This window comes from Polypterus senegalus, chromosome 1 (assembly GCF_016835505.1).
Source record: "Polypterus senegalus isolate Bchr_013 chromosome 1, ASM1683550v1, whole genome shotgun sequence".
In the NCBI taxonomy this organism is placed as follows: Eukaryota; Metazoa; Chordata; class Cladistia; order Polypteriformes; family Polypteridae; genus Polypterus; species Polypterus senegalus.
In genome coordinates, this window is record NC_053154.1 from 57702740 (window position 1) to 57721910 (window position 19171).

The following is a 19171-nucleotide window of genomic DNA, read 5'->3' on the forward strand; positions in this document are numbered from 1 at the left end:
CTCTGTTGATTACAAAGCAAAGAACAAATGAAAGATTCCAGCACTGCAATAATTTAAATGCTCAGGATACACAAACAAGAAAAAATCAACAAGGATTATTGCAAAAAAACAAGAATTGGTTGATCCAGAATTAATATACAGAACAAAAACTAGAAATCAAAAAAATATATTGTTGTGAAAAGAGACCTATAATAATCTATGGTGCCTGTAAAAAAATATTCACCACTTAAAGTTTTTACATTTTATTGTTATACAACATTGAATCACAGTGGATTTAAATTGGCTTTTGTGACACCAAGCAACAGAAAAGACTCTTCAATGTCCCTGTAAAGGGGTCTAAATTACTTACGAGTATAAACCACCAAATAATTGATCCCATAAGTATTCAATTTCTCCCGAGTGCAAATTTAGTAGATGACAGCCTTGAGTCTGTGTGCTCAGGTCTCTATCAGCTTTGCACATTTGGGTACTGCCATTGTTTTCCCATTTTTCTTGATAAAACTGCTTAAGCTCGATCACGTGTCATGAAGATCGTGAGTGGAAGGCTTTACTCAAGTCATAAATTCTCAATTGGATTGAGATCCGGACTCTGAGTCTGCCACTACAGGACATTAACATTGGTATTTTTAAGCCACGCTTGTGTAGCTTTGACTTTATGCTTATGTTCGTTGTCTTGCTACAAAACAAATCTTCTCCCAAGGTGCAGGTTTCTTGCAGACTGCATCAGGTCTTCCTCCAGGATTTGCCCGTATTTTACTGCATTCATGTTCCCCCCCGACCTCACACGCCTTGCAGACAGCCATCTCCACAGAATGATGTTTCACGGTGAGGATGGTGTGTTTTTGATAATGTGCAGTGTTTAGCTTAACCCAACATGGAGTCTGTTCTGATGGGCAACAACAAGATGTCTCCTTATCACATGATATCTATGGTAACACTTATTTATTAGCATAAAAATTTTGTAAACAATACTTTAAACATTGAACATCCAATATAAGCAGCTGTCAACAACTGGCATGTTATAAAACATATTACAGGTGGAATCCTGTTATAACAAAACTGATAGGACCATAAAAATATTTTGTTATAACAGAAATTTCATCATAACAAATATGGGGAAAATACATATACCATTAGGAGCAGGGTCGCCGGCAATTCACCATCTCTAACAGCCATGGCGCAAGGACAGCTCCGTAGTTGTTCTGCTGTGTGTTGTAAACAGTAAACAAAGGGCAAAGTAACTGGTTATCATGTGCAGAATGAGGGTTACCACGTAACATGCTTGTCACATGATGTTTAGAACATTTAACACCAGGTTTTGACTTGCTCTTCCTCATACTCTCCTGGTCTACCAGAGCAGTGATTCCAAGCCACTGGTGTTGTTCTGATCTGAAGATGGGAGCTAAAGCAGGATGGTTATCCTTGTCGCAGCTCCTATGTTGCATGAAGTCTCGAGACTGAGACTGACTCACAGAGACACTCGCTTGAGCACTGACTCAGTGTATGATGTCACGCTTACACTCTCGCCAAAACTTTATTTTCACAAAAACATCAGTCCCCGTGTGCACTTTACAAATTCAGTTTTATCCCAATAAAAGGCTCATTGAGATTCAAAACCTATACTGGCAACATCAGCCTCATAATTTAAGAAAGAAGTGAAGATGGGGGTCCTACTTAACTGTGAACCTGCTTAAAAAGAGACCAGTGCAGCAAGTCAAGAGACCTCAGACCTTTTATTTAACTCTTTGAGATGAAAACTTCCTTAATGTCAGCTGTTAAAAAACCAAATTGATCTGCTTTGCCTCTTTGGGGGAAGACTGACTCTCATTATATTGTAACCATGCAAAAAAAGAAATCCACCTCATGACATATAGGAGCACTAATAAATAATTTACAAAAGTATATTACTAAAATAAATTGCTGAAATTAGGTAGGACCTCCAACAGTAACTATGAGGTGAATGATGCAAAATATAAAAAGCTGCAAAACACAAATGACAGCTTAATGTATATTTCTATTTTGCCATATTTCATATCACAATAGCCTTTCTCTGAGATGTAGTAACAATTTAAATATGAAAGATGAAAAAAATAATAATGACCAAAATATAATATGTATCTCTATAGATAGTAATACAAGACCATGGCCACAGCGCAGACATTTGTTCAAACTGACATGTCAGAAGTTTTCTTTCTTTTTAGTCCTTCTGGTGTGTGTGTTTAGAGTATAGTGTCTATCTATCTATAGAGCTTCTGTAAAAAGCCAAATTTCCCCTGGTGACAAAGAAAGTCCTGTCCTGTCCTGTCCTGTCCTGTCCTGTCCTTCCTATCTATCTATCTATCTATCATTATATAGTGCTCTATCTATCTATCTATCTATCTATCTATCATTATATAGTGCTCTATCTATCTATCTATCTATCTATCTATCTATCTATCATTATATAGTGCTCTATCTATCTATCTATCTATCATTATATAGTGCTCTATCTATCTATCTATCTATCTATCTATCTATGAATGAGGTGGATCATCAATTTTAAAAGCTGACATAACCTGAAATGTAAAAACACATACAGATACTGCATAAAGTGAGTAAACAAATAAATCCATACATACACTAAATTAATCTTACTTTTTAACTATGTAAGAACAGGTTGTTTATGACTCATCTCATATTATTTAACTCTTATTCCATCGTTTGTAGCCTTGGCATAAAAGCTGCTTTCGCTGTGCTCTCTGTGGGAAAAGCCTGGAATCTACAACTGTGACAGATAAAGATGGAGAAATCTACTGTAAGGGTGAGTTGAAAATGTTCAACGCAGACATTTAAGATCTCATTAGTGACTCGTTTCTTTGTTGCACCAGTTTGGGAGACATTCTCATTTTGAAAATCCCTTCTTTATTTTTTCTCTCCAGCCGTCTGGAGTTTATTTTTTGTTTTTTCTGTTCTCCCTGGCCATCGGACTTTACTTTTATTCTATGTTAATTAGTGTTCGCTAATTTTAATTATTTATTCTGTCTTTTTTTCTCTTTCTTCATCATGTAAAGCACTTTGAGCTACATTGTTTGTATGAAAATGTGCTCTAGAAATAAATGTTGTTCTCGGTTTCAAGTGTGACATTAGCTTTCATGCTATTGAGAGGTCTGCCTTTGAGCTGTCTAACCTGCACAACATTTCATTAAGCAAATACACCCTTTAGCTTTTTTAAATCGGATTTTAAATCTTGATTATTAGGGTTGTGCTTTTACAAAGGTAACTAACTGCTTGAGGGACAGTACTAAGTTAAAAGGGGGAAAAGCTGCCACTCAGAATCCTTGGGCTGAATGTTCTCAGGTTACGTATCTTTTTCATCAGTGGTGTTTCCAGACTGACTGGTTACGCCAAGTTACCCAGGTGTTAAGTTTCTGAGCAGCAATAATTTGATGGCATTCCACCAGTTTGGTTTTGTCTTGTGTTTTAATCCTACTGTGATGGGTTCTGAGTCTTTGAACTGGATGAGTACCCCAACCACACTGCCCAAATAATTAGCAGAATGCACTCGGCCTTCCATCCATTCACTCTCAAGACTCTCAAGGCAGGAGCCATTCCTGGACAGGATGCCAATACATCCCAGGACACACTCACACACAATGAGGCAGAATAAAGTCAACTATTATCCTAAAGTGCATGTGTTTGAGAAGTGGAAAACAAGCCTGAACACCTCCGGCAGAACCAGGGAGACCACACACAGATCACATAGAGAGTGAGCAGGCCCAGAATTGAACCTTGGAGCTTTGAGGCAGCTCTGCACATCATTGTCTTACCTTGCTGTCCAAAGGGCACTTTTATTTAATATTTCAAACCAACAAATATTTTTGTTGAAGAAGGAGTGAATCCTGAAGCACTGTTGATTCCAAGATAAGGGGCCATAATACAATTAAAGTGTAGTGTGTGGACACTAGATGGCATTGTTGCTCCTCAAAACCCATCACAACAGACACAGGGCACAGTTTATTCATTTTAGGAGAACTCTTCATCGAGCATTTCCCACCACCACAGCCACAAGTAACCAACAGGCTCAGCACACAACTATTCTTTTTCTCTGATTCTTTCTCCTCCACTTCTCCCAGCAAACTTCATCCATCTTCCACTCGACTCTGGCTCCTTCCTGTGAGGTTGGTCAAGTCTTCTTATATTGGCCAACCCAAAAGTGCTTCTGCTCTTCCACCCACATGATCTGCAAGAACTTCTGGGTTAGGCAGAAACCTCTTGCCATATGAATCCCCCACTTTCCCAGCACCCCCTGGCAGCACGCATGATACCCAACAGTGCTAAGATATAGACCTCCAAGTCCCATAGTGCCCTGTGGGAATCCGGGACACTGCTGCAATCCAGGGGAGCATTCTGGGGGAGGCAGTGCCATAAAGAAGCTGCCTTCCTCCATCCTTCCATCTCTTGTGTGTCCTGGCCAGGTTGAGCTGCTGGCCGTCTCTTACAAGTGTGAATATTTTCTGTATTAGACACACACGAAAGGTGTTTTATAACAGATGAACAGACAGACATGAAAAGTGCATTTAGATTGATAGATAGATAGATAGATAGATAAGACTCTATAGATAGATAGATAGATAGATCGATAGATAGATAAGACTCTATATGATAGATAGATAGATAGATAGATAGATAGATAGATAGATATCTAGGTGAAGTGCTATATATTCACAGCATTTAGACATACCAAGTAAACATTTCACTGTACTCAGCACACTGGTCAATAATGACGCTATAAATGTATATAAATAAAAATACGTACATAAAGAATAGGCAGAAGGCTAAATAATACAAAATCAATAAGTACATACATAGATACAGTACATTCATAAGGAATTGAAATGTGCAAATGGAAATGGTAGATACACAGTATGTAGTGTAAATAGTAGGACGTGTTTTAAAGCCTAGCAGCACCTTTCCTTGTAATTAATAAATTCCTCTTTGAATTTTTCCCAACTACCCACGATGGAAGGAGCTCTTTAAAGACAATGGTTTGACATTCTGCTCATCTGACCTGCACACTGCTTGATTGTCTCCTGTGCTGTGTGTTGTTCACCATACTGATGATGATGATAAAATATTTGGAATGTCATCATCCTAGCTTATATCCATCCTTGTCATAACAATAAATCATGACAAACCGTGTCCTTTTTTTTTTTTCAGTCTGCTACGCAAAGAACTTTGGTCCCAAAGGAATGGGTCTTGGGAATCTTGGAACTGCTGAATAGAAGGATTGAACTCCTCAGTGCGCAGTTGTGCCACAAGTTGTTTTGTACAAATCCAGTCAAAATATGTATCACTGTAAACCTCTGTATGCAATAAGAACCATACAGATCTGTAAACATTCAATATTTATTAAAAAGATTCCAAAATTGCCAGAAGTGAATGAATTGATTCTTGACAGAAAACTTGAGTTCTGTGTGACTATCATTCTGTTAACCACGAGAAAGGCTGAGAATGATTTCCAGTGTCCAACTAAGACACTTATTTAAAGTGAGCCGGTTAAAGATTTCAGTTGATTTATTAATCTCTTGGTCATCTGGAGTTACAGTTAAGTTTATGAAAATCAATCAACCATCAAACATTATTCAGACATAATGCTGGTATTTCTTGTTATTTAGAAAGCTGTTTCTGTTGAAACAGTAGTGTTGACACCAAAGTCCTCGAAATTGTCTCTACATAACTTGCATATCTCTATCAGCTTTGCACATTTGGGTACTGCCATTGTTTTCCCATTTTTCTTGATAAAACTGCTTAAGCTCGATCACGTGTCATGAAGATCGTGAGTGGAAGGCTTTACTCAAGTCATAAATTCTCAATTGGATTGAGATCCGGACTCTGAGTCTGCCACTACAGGACATTAACATTGGTATTTTTAAGCCACGCTTGTGTAGCTTTGACTTTATGCTTATGTTCGTTGTCTTGCTACAAAACAAATCTTCTCCCAAGGTGCAGGTTTCTTGCAGACTGCATCAGGTCTTCCTCCAGGATTTGCCCGTATTTTACTGCATTCATGTTCCCCCCCGACCTCACACGCCTTGCAGACAGCCATCTCCACAGAATGTGTCCAGTCCAGTGTCCAACTAAGACACTTATTTAAAGTGAGCCGGTTAAAGATTTCAGTTGATTTATTAATCTCTTGGTCATCTGGAGTTACAGTTAAGTTTATGAAAATCAATCAACCATCAAACATTATTCAGACATAATGCTGGTATTTCTTGTTATTTAGAAAGCTGTTTCTGTTGAAACAGTAGTGTTGACACCAAAGTCCTCAAAATTGTCTCTACATGACTTGCATATCATTTCCCAGTTTGTCCTTTGGAAGCAGTCATTCGGAGCCAATTTCAGCTGTCAGAGCCCACTTTCTTGCTATCACAGTGGTAACAGGTTGCTATCCAATAACAGATTTGCAAGTGGGAGTGCGATGGATCAGATTGTGGTCGGACCTGCCAAATGGTGCCACAGATTTACATTTAAAAGCATCTTTAACATCTGAATAAAGCAGATCCAGCTTGTTGTGCCCAGAAGTGGAACATGGCACGTACTGATGGAAGTCACATGATTGAAGTCACCACATATTATGACTGCAGTGTTGGAATGAATCATCATTAGAGTGTTGATTACAAAGCGAGTCCTTTCTGTGACAAGTCCTCATTTGCAGAAAGATGAATATAAACATTAACAAGAATTATGTAACCTATCATGCTAGGCAGGTAACATGGAGGAATGCCTACAGCCAGTATGTCAATGTCTAGATTTCACATTTCAATTGTAGTATACTTCCTTTTACACAATTCCATACTCACATAGGATGGAGTGGGACTGGCCATCTTTTTTCCACTCTGTTCCAGGTCTCAAGGTGTAAATGTGACTGGGGATCAACTGTCACGGGAACATATCCCAGACAGGAGGCCACCCATAACTTACTTTGGCAGGGATACCAGGTGGAGATGTGGGAAAAAGCATCCCTTTAATTATTCAAAGGTTGTAAATATAGTAGAAGGGCAGTGGGGAATGCACAATAAAAGAGTGTGTATACCAAAGGCCTGTAGTTGCTGGCAGCAGGAGGCTGCTATTGAGGCCTTTACAGAGTTTTCCAGCCTTTTGGCTAGAAATGGGCCAGCAGTGTCAGGCATACCTGGGACCAACAAAGGGAGCTCTGGGTAGACCACCCCAGGGGTTCTGTAGGGCTAGGCCTGACCTAGAGGTACTTCAGAGGAGCCCAGAAGTGACCTCGGACATACAGGGAAAAGAGGCCAGTGGCCACTGCTTCGGTGAACTTGGAATCAGGTGGAGTTCAGATGAACGTTCGCTGAGCAGGAAGAAGAAGAAGACAGGTGTAGGAAGAGAGAAAGATAGAAGGTGTAGACAGGGGGAGGTGTGAAGAGTCTTTTGATTTTTGCTTTACTGCCTCATTTGTTATGTTTTGCCTCCGACCTGTAACCTTCTTTATTCAATTGTAATAAAACCTTCCTTCCCACTATTTTTAGTTTCTTTGATATTTTTTGGTTTAAGAACTGTAAGAGTGCCCCCCAAATTCACTAAAAGTATATGTCACGTTCAAGCCAGCGCTCCAGAATGTATACAATGAATGCTACCGTACCACAGCATGCCGTGACTTACTTTGAGTATTTGGAGGCGCTCAAACACTGCCTGTTATAGTGGATGGCAGTTCTGAATCCTTTCTGCCCTGCTGTAACTCATGCTCAGTCTTTCTGCCTTCCTAAACTTCAGAGGAACAGTTCCTGTGGCAGGGAGAAACAAAGCTAGCTAATTACAGGAATCAAATCCTCTTTGCTCTCCCTGCAACTTCTCTAAAGATTGCATCCTTGCGAAAGGCAATTGAGCCAAGCCAGTGTGTAGGTGTGCGATGACAGCAGTAGATCATTTGTAAATTTAAAATCTATTGTCATTGACGGCTGGGATGCCTCTTCCTTGGAAGGACCGGGGGAGCAAGTGTGGACAGAACATTTCTTCCTGCAGAACACTAGATGGCAGCAGTTCCTCAGACTCCCGCAGGGCTTCATGGGAGATGGAGTTGGATACAGCCTTCTTGGGATGCATTTATGGGCAATCCTGTCACCACAACTGGAAGTGCTGCCGGAAGTAGGTCATCAAGCATGTGGAGCACTTCCGGGTAACATATAAAAGGAGTCAGAGTCGGGAGGAGAAAGGAAAAGACAGAAAAGAAAAGAGAGTATTGTGTTTAAGGTGTGCTGCTTATGCTTTGTGACTGTGTTGTGGCTTGTGGGAACAGGGGAGATGTTTTGCCCAAAAGTGAAGAAACCAAATAAAAAGCTTGTGTTTTTATAAGTGTGCCTCTTTTGTCTCTCTATCTGTCTGTCAGATATGCCCGCCAGACTTGTAACACTATTTATACAATTTCTACTGACTGCTTTTAGTGTTAAGCCACATCTACACCTTAAAATCAATCAGCTAGTAGCAAGTAAAATAACTTCTCTTGCCGCAAATGCCTGTAGTTAAGCCCCTGCGTCACAATAATTTTAAAATACCATCAATGAGCTGCAGAGACGTAAGACTTGATCTGTATGATCCACAGAAACTCCAAAATACATTGGCACACATAGAAAATGTTAAACACACACAGCAAAGAGGATGTGCATTTCTTCACGGCAAGAAAACCATTTTCTGTCTGTCCTGCTTTTATGAGAACATGCTCTTATGCACAATATAAGTCCACATGAAGACGTTTGGTACGGATGGCGGTGAGAAAACAACAATAACATTTATTTCTATAGCACATTTTCATACAAATAATGTAGCTCAAAGTGCTTTACAAGATGAAGAAAGAGAAAAGGACAAAATAAATTAGAAAATAGAATTAGGGAACACTAATTAACATAGAATAAAAGTAAGGTCTGATGGTCAGGGAGGACAGAAAAAACAAAAAAAAATTAAATCTGCAGGGGTTCTGAGGCCAAGATGTCATGTGAATGAGGCCGTGAAACGTAAATTGATCTGAATTACTTTTTTAGTTCCTGCAGCTCTCATACATTCTGTTGCATTATACACAATTTATAAACAGATGAGGGTATTGGGGTGAATAGCGCGGTTATTTTTGCACATTTTTATGTATCTAACTACAGATTTGACAATCTCTTGATCTGTTGTTTTGGTGCATCCCCTTTTCTTTTTCATCTGACCCATATGTCTCTGTTAGCTATCTGACATTTGGAAGGAATGTGGTGGGAGTTGTTCTATGAAGCCATGTACTTATTATCTTTAAAATAAATATGTTTATATTTTTCTTTGTGTAATTATACTTTTAATACATTATAATCTATTTTTAATAAATACAAGTTTACATCTCCTGCAATGGCCCATGGGAGCTGACGAACTACCAAGAAAAGTCCTGGTTCTCATATTGGCCAAACCTCATTTTTGCTCCAGGTTTTTATCCATGAAAAATTTACATGTTCTCCTGGTATTTCTTTTGTGTACATTAGTTAGTTTAGTTAATGTGGCATGTTAGTTTAGCAGATGTGTGCGTGTCTGAGCCCTGTGAAGGACTTGGGCCTTGTCCAGGCCCAGCTTTGTACTTCCCGTCCTTTTGTGACCCAGAAGAGGATTAAGTGGGTCTGAGAATGTTACTCTATGTAATTTTTCATTGTATGAAACTTTTGTTGGGAATGAAAACAACTGGGCATGTTGAATTCAAAATATTTTAATATCTTAAAACTGCTCATATACAAAACACGTACCAAAACAGCAACTGTTCAAAATACATACAGTAAAAAAAAAGAAAAGAAATCTCGCATAAGCAGAAAACATCCTAGAATGTGATGAGTGAGGAGACTGAAGGCAGATTCAGACTGCTCACTTGTACAACTGCATTAATGCAAGAAAACACGGAACTCATTGGCTGCACGTTGTATTGTGCAAATGCCACTCATGGTGTCGCAATCATATTTTGGTGTACTGTGAAATATACAGTGATTAAGCAAACATATTAGCTTTGTGTCTAAAGTTATTGCATAATAAATCTGTAACACAGAATTCTTTATAAACATCAAAATAATTTGAAAGGGCACATAAGATCTTCTGTTCATTAACAAAACAAACTTGGTCATCAATATAAACAGATGATTCAAATATTTTAACATTTAAATGAGTGTTTCCAATAATTTATTGGCAACATGAAAACTATCAAACCACAGAACAGTGCACACGAGAGCATTCCTTTAGGTTTTCCAGATACATAAGGAAGTTAACTTCACCTGTACTCTCAAAATGCCACTGATCAAAAACTGTGAAGATTATGACTAATAGGACTGGATAAAAAAGCCCCAAGACCTCTTCTTATATTACAAAGACTTTTGTTTTTCACCTGTAGACAAACTGCAACTGAAAGGCCATAATGTTACTATTACAGATTTTGCCCCTTAAATCAGAACCTGTCGATGAAGCCAAAAATAAATAAGTGGCTTATTAGAGATACAGTACATACAATTGAAGGTGACACTGGTGGGTCTTCACTTCAGTCACTTTCTCCCTGTCACACGGATAGAAATCCTCCTGGTGCTGCTGACCCCACATGAGGCGAGAGCGTGTATTGCTGAGACCAGTCGATAACGGCTGGCTTAAAAAGACCAAAGCATCTCAGCTGAAAGAAGTTCACAATATTTGCAGCACATCCTAAGCTGTAACAAAAAATATATATATTAAATGTGTAAACAATGTGTAAAATGTGGAGATCAAGAAGAGGAAGAAACTGAGGGCAGAGCCAAGGATCAAATGGTGAAAGTTGAAAAAGGAAGACTGCAAGGTTAAGGTTAGGGAGAAGGTGAGACAGGCACTGGGTGGTAGTGAAGAATTACCTGACAGTTGGGAAACTATAATAGATGTAGTAAGGGTGACAGCAAAAAGGGTGCTTGGCGTGACATCTGGACAGGGGAAGGAGGAAAAGAAAAACCTGGTGGTAGAATGGGGAAGTACAGGAGAGTATACAGAGGAAGAACATGGCAAAGAAGAAGTGGGATAGTCAGAGAGATGCAGAAAGTAGACAGGAGTACAAGGAGATAAGGCACAAGGTAACGAGAGTGGTAGCGAAAGCTAAAGAAAAGGCGTATGATGAGTTGTATGAGAGGTTGGACACTAAGGAGGGAGAAAAGTACCTGTACAGATTGGCTAGACAGAGGGACCGAGCTGAGAAAGATGTGTAGCAGTTTAGAGTGATAAAGGATAATGATGGAAACATACTCACAAGTGAGTAGAGTGCGTTGAGCAGATAGAAAGAGTACTTTGAGAGGCTGATGTATGAAGAGAACGAGAGAGAGAAGAGGTTGGATGATGTGGAGATAGTGACTCAGGAAGTGCAATGGATTAGCAAGGAGGAAGTAAGGACAGTTATGAAGAGGATGAAAAATGGAAAGGCCGTTGGTCCAGATGACCTACCTGTGGAATCATGGAGGTGTTTAGGAGAGATGGCAGTGGAGTTTTTAACCAGATTGTTTAATGGAATCTTGGAAAGTGAGAGGATGCCTGTGGAGTGGAGAGGAAGTATACTGGTACCGATATTTAAGATTAAGGGGGATGTGCAGGACTGTAATAACTACAGGGGGATAAAATTGATGAGCCACAGCATGAAGTTAGGAAGTGAGGTGATGATTAGTGAGCAGCAGTAATGGTTTCATGCCAAGAAAAAGCACCACAGATGTGTTGTTTGCTCTGAGGATGTTGATGGAGAAGTATAGAGAAGGCCAAAAGGAGTTGCATTGCGTCTTTGTGGACCTGGAGAAAGCATATGACAGGGTGTCTCGAGAAGAGTTGTGGTATTGTATAAAGAAGTTGGGAGTGGCAGAGAAGTACGTAACAGTTGTACAGGATATGTACGAGGGAAGTGTAACAGTGGTGAGGTCTGCGGTAGGAGTGACGGATGCATTCAAGGTGGAGGTGGGATTACATCAGGGATCGGCTCTAAGCCCTTTCTTATTTGCAATGGTGATGGACAGGTTGACAGACGAGAATAGACAGGAGTCCCTGTGGACTATGGTGTTTGCTGATGACATTGTGATCTGTAGCGATAGTAGGGAGCAGGTTGAGGAGACCCTGGAGAGGTGGAGATATGCTCTAGAGAGGAAAGGAATGAAGGTCAGTAGGAACAAGACAGAATACATGTGTGTAAATGAGAGGGAGGTCAGTGGAATGGTGAGGATGCAGGGAGTAGGGTTGGCGAAGGAGGATGAGTTTAAATACTTGAGATCAACAGTAGAGAGTAATGGGGATTGTAGAAGCATGGTGAAAGAGAGAGTGCAGGCAGCGTGGAATGGGTGGAGAAGAGCGTCAGGAGTGATTTGTGACAGACGGGTATCAGCAAGAGTGAAAGGGAAGCTCTACAGGATGGTAGTGAGACCAGCTATGTTATATGGGTTGGAGATGGAGGCACTGACCAGAAAGCAGGAGACAGAGCTGGAGGTGGCAGAGTTAAAGATGCTAAGATTTGCAATGGGCATGACAAGGATGGACAGGATTAGAAATGAGTACATTTGTGGGTCAGCTCAGGTTGGATGGTTGGGAGAAAAAAAATCAGAGAAGCGAGATTGTGTTGGTTTGGGCATGTGCAGAGGAGAGGTGCTGGGTATATTGGGAGAAGGATGCTAAGGATAGAGCTGCCAGGCAAGAGGAAAAGAGGAAATCCTAAGAGAAGGTTTATGGATGTGGTGAGAGAGGGCATGCAGATGATGGGTGTGACAGAGCAAGACGCAGAGGACAGAAAGATATGGAATAAGATGATCCGCTGTGGGAACCCCTAATGGGAGCAGCCGAAAGAAGAAGAAGATTAAATGTGTAAAATAACTAATACTCATGTTAGCAAATAACTGAAGAACCATTTTCCATAGACAAAGAAATATGGCATGATTAAAAATAAAGAAATCGAGACTGTCACTTTTCAACCAACTAGTGAACTGCGACAAACACCTAATTAAATTAGACTTACTTGTATGGAGTTTTTCTCAGTGAAACTGGATGTTTAGAGTTTTTCATCCGCTTTAGCAGATTGACTCTCTCATACGTAGTCAAGCCTAAAAATACAATCTGTGGATGAAATAAAAACACAATTATTCTTTGATTTATACCTCACTTTTTCATTGTCTTTACAATAATAAAATATTAAAATAGAGAAATAATTAAGTGTGGTTGCATTTCTCCCCATTCATGTTCAAAACTGTTTCATAAGTAAGTAAAAACAAATAACGAGAAGGAGCATTTTGTTGGTTTCACATTGTTGATGTGAAGTTCCAAAGCCCATTTGGAGTTGAACGTTCATGGGCAGTGGAGTCATGTGGAGGTTACAGCTTCTGCCTCACAGATCCAGCAACTTAGCTTTATATATCACACCCAGTGGTTGTCTGTGAGGCTCTACACATTCTCTCCATGTACGCTTGCTTTTCCCCACATCGACTTGGTTGACTTTAAAACAGCCCCATAGTAGTGTAACCGGGCCTGCGTTGAAATCATCGCGGGGGTGGGGATTGTTCAGTGGGGGTATGGGGACTGTTTCCTGACTTGTGCTAGATGCTGCAAGGATAGGAACTGCCATTGCAAGCCTCACTTAGATTAAGCACATTTCAGAGTGTTATGTCAAATGGAATGCTCAAATTCCATTTAACTATTAGGAGAAAATTATGAAGCATTTCACCATGTGCAGCTGTATTGACGGTAGGAATTCTGTAACAGTTCCGCTGAAAAAGAAACTATGTAGATGAATTAGAATGGGAGAGATAGGGGAATCTGTCAGAAAGATGACCATCCCAGTAGCACTCCATTAGTCAGGTGCTTATGGTAGAGTGGCTAAATGGAATCCATTCTTGAGTATATGGCAAATGACAACATTGAGAGCATGAAGAAAAAGATTCTCTGGTCTGTTGAGACAAAAATTGAATTATTTGGGTAGAACTCTAAGCACTATGTATGGCTAAGATGAGGCACTGCTCATGGCCTGCCTAATGCCATCTCTACGGTGAAGTAGCAGCATCATGCTATTCGTTTGCTTTTTGGCAGCAGGCACAGGGAGACTGGTCAGAATTAAGGAATAGGTGAATTATGATAAATATAGAGACGTCCTTAAAGAAAAACCACTCTAGAGTGTACACAATCTAAAAAATGTTCACCTTTCAGCACAACACTGACCAAACGTATACAGCCAAGTCAATGTTAGTGTGGCTTCAGGGCAAGTCTCTGACTGTACTTGAGTGGCTCATTCAAAATCTAAACTTTAACCTCATAGAACATCTGTGGAGAGATCTGAAGTTTACAGACATCATTCAGTCTAACAGAGTTTGAGAGGATCTGCCAGGAAGAATAGGGCAAACTGCCCAAAACCAGGGGTGCAAAGCTTGTAGAAACTTACCAAAAAAGACATGAAGCTATACTTGCTGCAAAATGGGCTCCTACAAAGTACTGAATTAAGGGTCTGAATACTTACATGAATGTGAGATTTCTCTTTTTAATAAATCTGCAACTTTTTCTCAAAACATGCTTTCACTTTTGTCATTATGGCTTATCAAGTGTAGATTAATGGGTAAAATGGCAAATGTATTAATTTAAAATTGAATGAAGTGTGCAGAAAGTGATGGGACCTGTATACTTTCACAAATTCACTGTAACATGCAGTTTTTGAGATGTTGGTGGAAAAATGTGACACACAATCTGAGACCAGGCTGAGAACTCTATGGGATTCAAGTAAAGACCCAGAAATGCCAGTTTAACTTCTACCTCTGGCCCTGTAAAAAAAACCTCTCACACTGTTCCAGTGTGGTGTTGAGGTGTCACTCGCTGAGCTCAGGTGCCAAACCAGGTGGTTTGTCGTGTGGTGAGTATGGCAACACACTATAAGTGCACACTCACAACTTCTCTTCTCTCTGGCTCACTGTGTGGACCTGAGAAAGTCACCCAAATGTATCTTAATCTTGGAAGTTGCCATGGATAAAGCTGTCAGCCAAATATGTAATAATAATAATAATAATTATTCTTATTATTATTATACAAAAAAAGCAAAATAGGTTAGCATTCAAACCCACACATATTTCTTTCATGTGAATTATGATTTAACATTTTAGCACAAACTTTAATAATCTTTTGTCATATGTATCTGTAACAGTATGTTCCGTACTGACTAGTATTTTGTACAATTTCTAAAAGTTGTAGAACACTGAGAAGTACGCCAGATTGAAGAAGTATTTCCAGTAGTCACATACCTGATAAATCTGAGACAAAAGCATCAAGGAAGACCAGGTGGCATGTACGCATACAATAATAAAGATGTACAAGACCCATGGAGAGCAGGTAACGACCTGAATTAGAACTCCCCAGATTCCTTCATTAGAATAATTGAAAGTACAGTGGCTGGACCAGTCTAGGTAGAAGAAGTACAGATTAATGTCAACATGTTCTCAGTTGTCTACACACCTCTGTACTAGCCTATTAATGAAAGAAGTTCATCATATCAAAAAAGAGTGGATACAAATGCAATGCAAATTAGAATACCAATATTTAAATAAAAAGGCACTCACTAAAGAAAATACTGGAATCATTTTTAGAATTATAATGTAACTAATACATCTAACTGGTGTAGTGAGAAGTCAAGCAAAATCACACCTGTCATTCTGCTTGACTTCTCACTACATCCATAATGGCTAACATGGTACAACACCCTAGTACTATCTAACTGGTGAAAAATGGTAGTAGTCACTCACATATATTCTGTAATAAGACACTTTATACTTACAAACTGCAGTTCCATAAAACATCCATCCTAAAACCAGGGACAAGAAGAACAGGAAGGCCACAAAGTAGCGATGATTTCCAGCACCTATGCCATAGAAACATAAAGAATGTCAATAAAACTCTGAAAACAGTATCTATATATATAATTCACTAAGGCAATACACCCATGGATAGCACGCCGGAAGGGGCGTGGATTCACTAAGCCACCGACAAGTAAGACACCTATGGGGCACGCAGGAAGGAGCCACGCCCACCAACTCCAAGAACATTGGATACGACGACAACTCGCAGAGCCACGCCCACCAACTCGGACACGACGACACAGAAAAAACTGCGTCATTTATATTAGTCTGTCGTAGAGGCCACATGCAGTGCAGGTCAGGTTAATGTCATGTGCATGTCATGCACCTCCGAGCCACGTTGACTGTTCATAGAGGCATGTTTCTCGCGGAGGTGAATCGCCATATGCAGCGTGTAAAACGGTTTGCGAGAGGTATCCCATGGAATCCTTAAAACAATCCTTTACAACTGAGGTTAAAACACAATGAAGTGAGCAGTCTTTAAAAACCGAGTTTTTGGTTACGACGCACGACCGCGTGCATTATAGCAAACTGTTTTACACGCTACATACAGCAATTCGCATCTGCGACAAACATGCGCCTTCTTAGATGCTCCTGCAGGAACATGGAAAAGTCTATGTGAGTCACAGGTGCATCTGGACTGTGCAAAGACGACAACGACTCAAGTGACGAGTTGGAGGTGGGCACATGTGCGATGGCGGCCCGCCAGTTTTCAGTCACGGACAATTGTGTGTTGGTTCATTCCGTGCATTGTTACAATGTTGCTTTTCTTGCTGATTTATTACATTACCGATTTTTCAAATGTTAATTCTCTCTCTGTGCTTAAAAATCATTAAAAAACCGGCCTGATTATGCGACGTATGGTACGCCGCAGGTTGGCTAGTATACTTTTACATCTTTAGCTGAATACAACATCCATCTCTCCATCCCTAGTCCTTTGTAAGTCCATAAAGCATTATAGGAAGTATAGTACAGCATCATAAAGAAAGTTTCCCAGAATTAAAGACACCAACCATGGTCTGCTAGCCTATTTCGGGTCATACTCCCTCACATTTACTTATAAAGAGACAATTTAGACTCGACAGTTAATGTAATGTGCATGTCTTTAGCAAAACATAAGTACCCAGAGAAAAATCTAAGAATACAGGGAAAACACATTGAAAATGATAAATTATTATAAACTGGGATTTGAACCAAGCACTTTAGAGCTCCTACACCACTGTACCTGTACCTGTTTTAAGTTCAATTGCATTTTTAGAATCGACTAATTATAGACTGTAGGCCAGGTTAGGTACTAGAAGTATAGAAGATGGCAGATGTAACAATGGCTCATATGGAGTGAAACTGGAGCCCTGATGAAATAAGAACATGTCCACAGTGTGCTAAAAATATGGAGAGGACACACCCTTGAGAACCAGACTCAATGCAAGGTTACGGAAAGCTTGCCACAGAAGTTTGTACTGAGGAACCCCACTCCCTCAACATGCGCACTGCCAGTAGGGTTCCACCTGGGCCTGGGATGTGTGCTTCCCAGAATTATGTAGAAGTAACTGCTAGGAGATATTTCATCTCACTTCCTACTTTGCCCAAGGCAGTAAAATGTACCAGTTCAAAAATGTTGATGTGGATATTACCCTAGAAAAGAAGCAAAATATCCTGAACATCACTACATTCACAATAACAGTGGGTTACAATGTTATTAACTTGCATATCTTGGCATGAACTGTAACTGAAGGATCTATATGGAGACTTCAGGGTTCTGCTTACAGTGCTAATATTGCACTGCTTTTTCTCTTAATATAAAACTGTCATTAAAAACTGAGCAAAACAGAGGAAACCAAATCAGGAGGTGAGAATACTTCTTGGGGAGGAGACAATGCTGAGAGTTTGAAATTTGACTTAACTATGTCTTTAGAGACCTTGATAGACAAATGTCACTTTTGAAATGGTATTTTTTTTTATCGAATGTTGCCATTTGTCACAGTTTAGACTGACAGACTTGTATAAAGGCAAAACTTTACCATCCTTCATACTTTAACATGATACATCGGTGTAAAAACGTAAAAATAACAGCAGATTTTTAATGGCATTGTTGGTTAAGCTATAAAAATTATTTGTTCATAAACAGTTTGCCAGCAGGTTGATATCAAAGGTAAAAGGAAGAAACTAAAAATACCAGCCTTGTTGGATGCCGACTTAAAAGTCTCAATCATTTAGTCCAAGAATATAATAGAGGGGGACATTTAGTTTTGTTGTATATACGGGATCAACATCTCAAATTATATCAAACAGAAAATGTTAAAAATGACTGCAATGTTCACACAATATTTAAAACATTATGTCTGGATGAACTGAATAGATTCACCTATGCAGTTGTTGGTCCATATTGAGTGATGATCATGTTTTGCCACGCAGCAGTCACAAAGAAAACAATGCAAAGACCGAGCAGGCCTGCGCACCTACAAACAGAAGCAAGGCAGGCAGTTTATTTAAGTTGTCAATCACTGAACTACCAACTCCCCCTGGGCAGGCAGAGACTGTCATGCATCAACGATAGTCAAGAAAATACAAAGAGCCTTAGGCGTGCCAAACCTGAATTCTTTAAAAAATATCAAAGAAAAAAAATTAAGAGAAATTAATTTATTTGTAGAAAAACTAAAAATTAATATTAAGCCAAATCTACTGTGTGACATAAGCAGCAACCAAACCCGACTAAACAGAAACTTATACAAGCGGAAAGTTTCTAGAATCTGTTATGGCTGCAGGTCCAATTATAATGTACTGCTTACTGTGTTACAATTTAGATCTGTCTACTATCAGATTGTATGGAAACATGCTTCTTTTACGCAACACTGAGCTTATCTTTTACTTATAAATGGAAAATGACAGTAAAACAAAGTACGAACTGCCTTGGAAAAAGTAAATCAAGAAACTTAACACAGGTTAAATAAACTTTACATTCATTCTTGCAAAGTTTTGGTAAACTGTAATTAAAATTAGTATTTGATTTTTTTTGGACAAACCTCCTTAAGGTTATCATAAGTAACAGACTAACACCATGGACTGCATGAAAATATAACAAATGTTGGAGTCAGACACTAACCTACCAGGTTGTCTCTTGGTGTATTTTTAAAAATAGTGGTTCTTCAGAGGCGATTCTATAGGGGGAACCATCCACATAAAGGCTCCAGAAAGAACCCTTCTTTATTTATTTAGGTCCAAAACAGGCTCCATTATTAACCATGAGTAGATGATTACAGATTTATGAAATAACAATGGGTTAATGACTAAGGACTATTGCTACATGCAAT

The 19171-nt window shown here is 39.4% G+C and overlaps 2 protein-coding genes across 5 annotated transcripts in view; one reads left to right on the forward strand and one right to left on the reverse strand.

The window, feature by feature from the left end:
• Positions 1-5409, forward strand: part of csrp3 (cysteine and glycine-rich protein 3 (cardiac LIM protein)) — a 38568-nt gene extending 33159 nt beyond the window's left edge. For all 4 annotated transcript variants that reach the window (XM_039749450.1, XM_039749460.1, XM_039749467.1 and 1 more), the window contains 2 exons: positions 2707-2800; positions 5197-5409. In XM_039749450.1, the coding sequence (XP_039605384.1) occupies positions 2707-2800; positions 5197-5261 (159 nt within the window). In that variant the 3' untranslated portion in view covers positions 5262-5409. The remainder of the gene's footprint in view (positions 1-2706; positions 2801-5196) is intronic.
• A 4293-nt stretch (positions 5410-9702) lies between these two features.
• Positions 9703-19171, reverse strand: part of zdhhc13 (zinc finger DHHC-type palmitoyltransferase 13) — a 51762-nt gene continuing 42293 nt past the window's right edge. The window contains exons 13-17 of the mRNA XM_039749488.1: positions 18226-18319; positions 15782-15865; positions 15252-15409; positions 12992-13089; positions 9703-10694 (exon numbers count right to left, since the gene is read on the reverse strand). Coding sequence (XP_039605422.1) covers positions 10550-10694; positions 12992-13089; positions 15252-15409; positions 15782-15865; positions 18226-18319 — 579 coding nt within the window. The 3' untranslated portion in view covers positions 9703-10549. The remainder of the gene's footprint in view (positions 10695-12991; positions 13090-15251; positions 15410-15781; positions 15866-18225; positions 18320-19171) is intronic.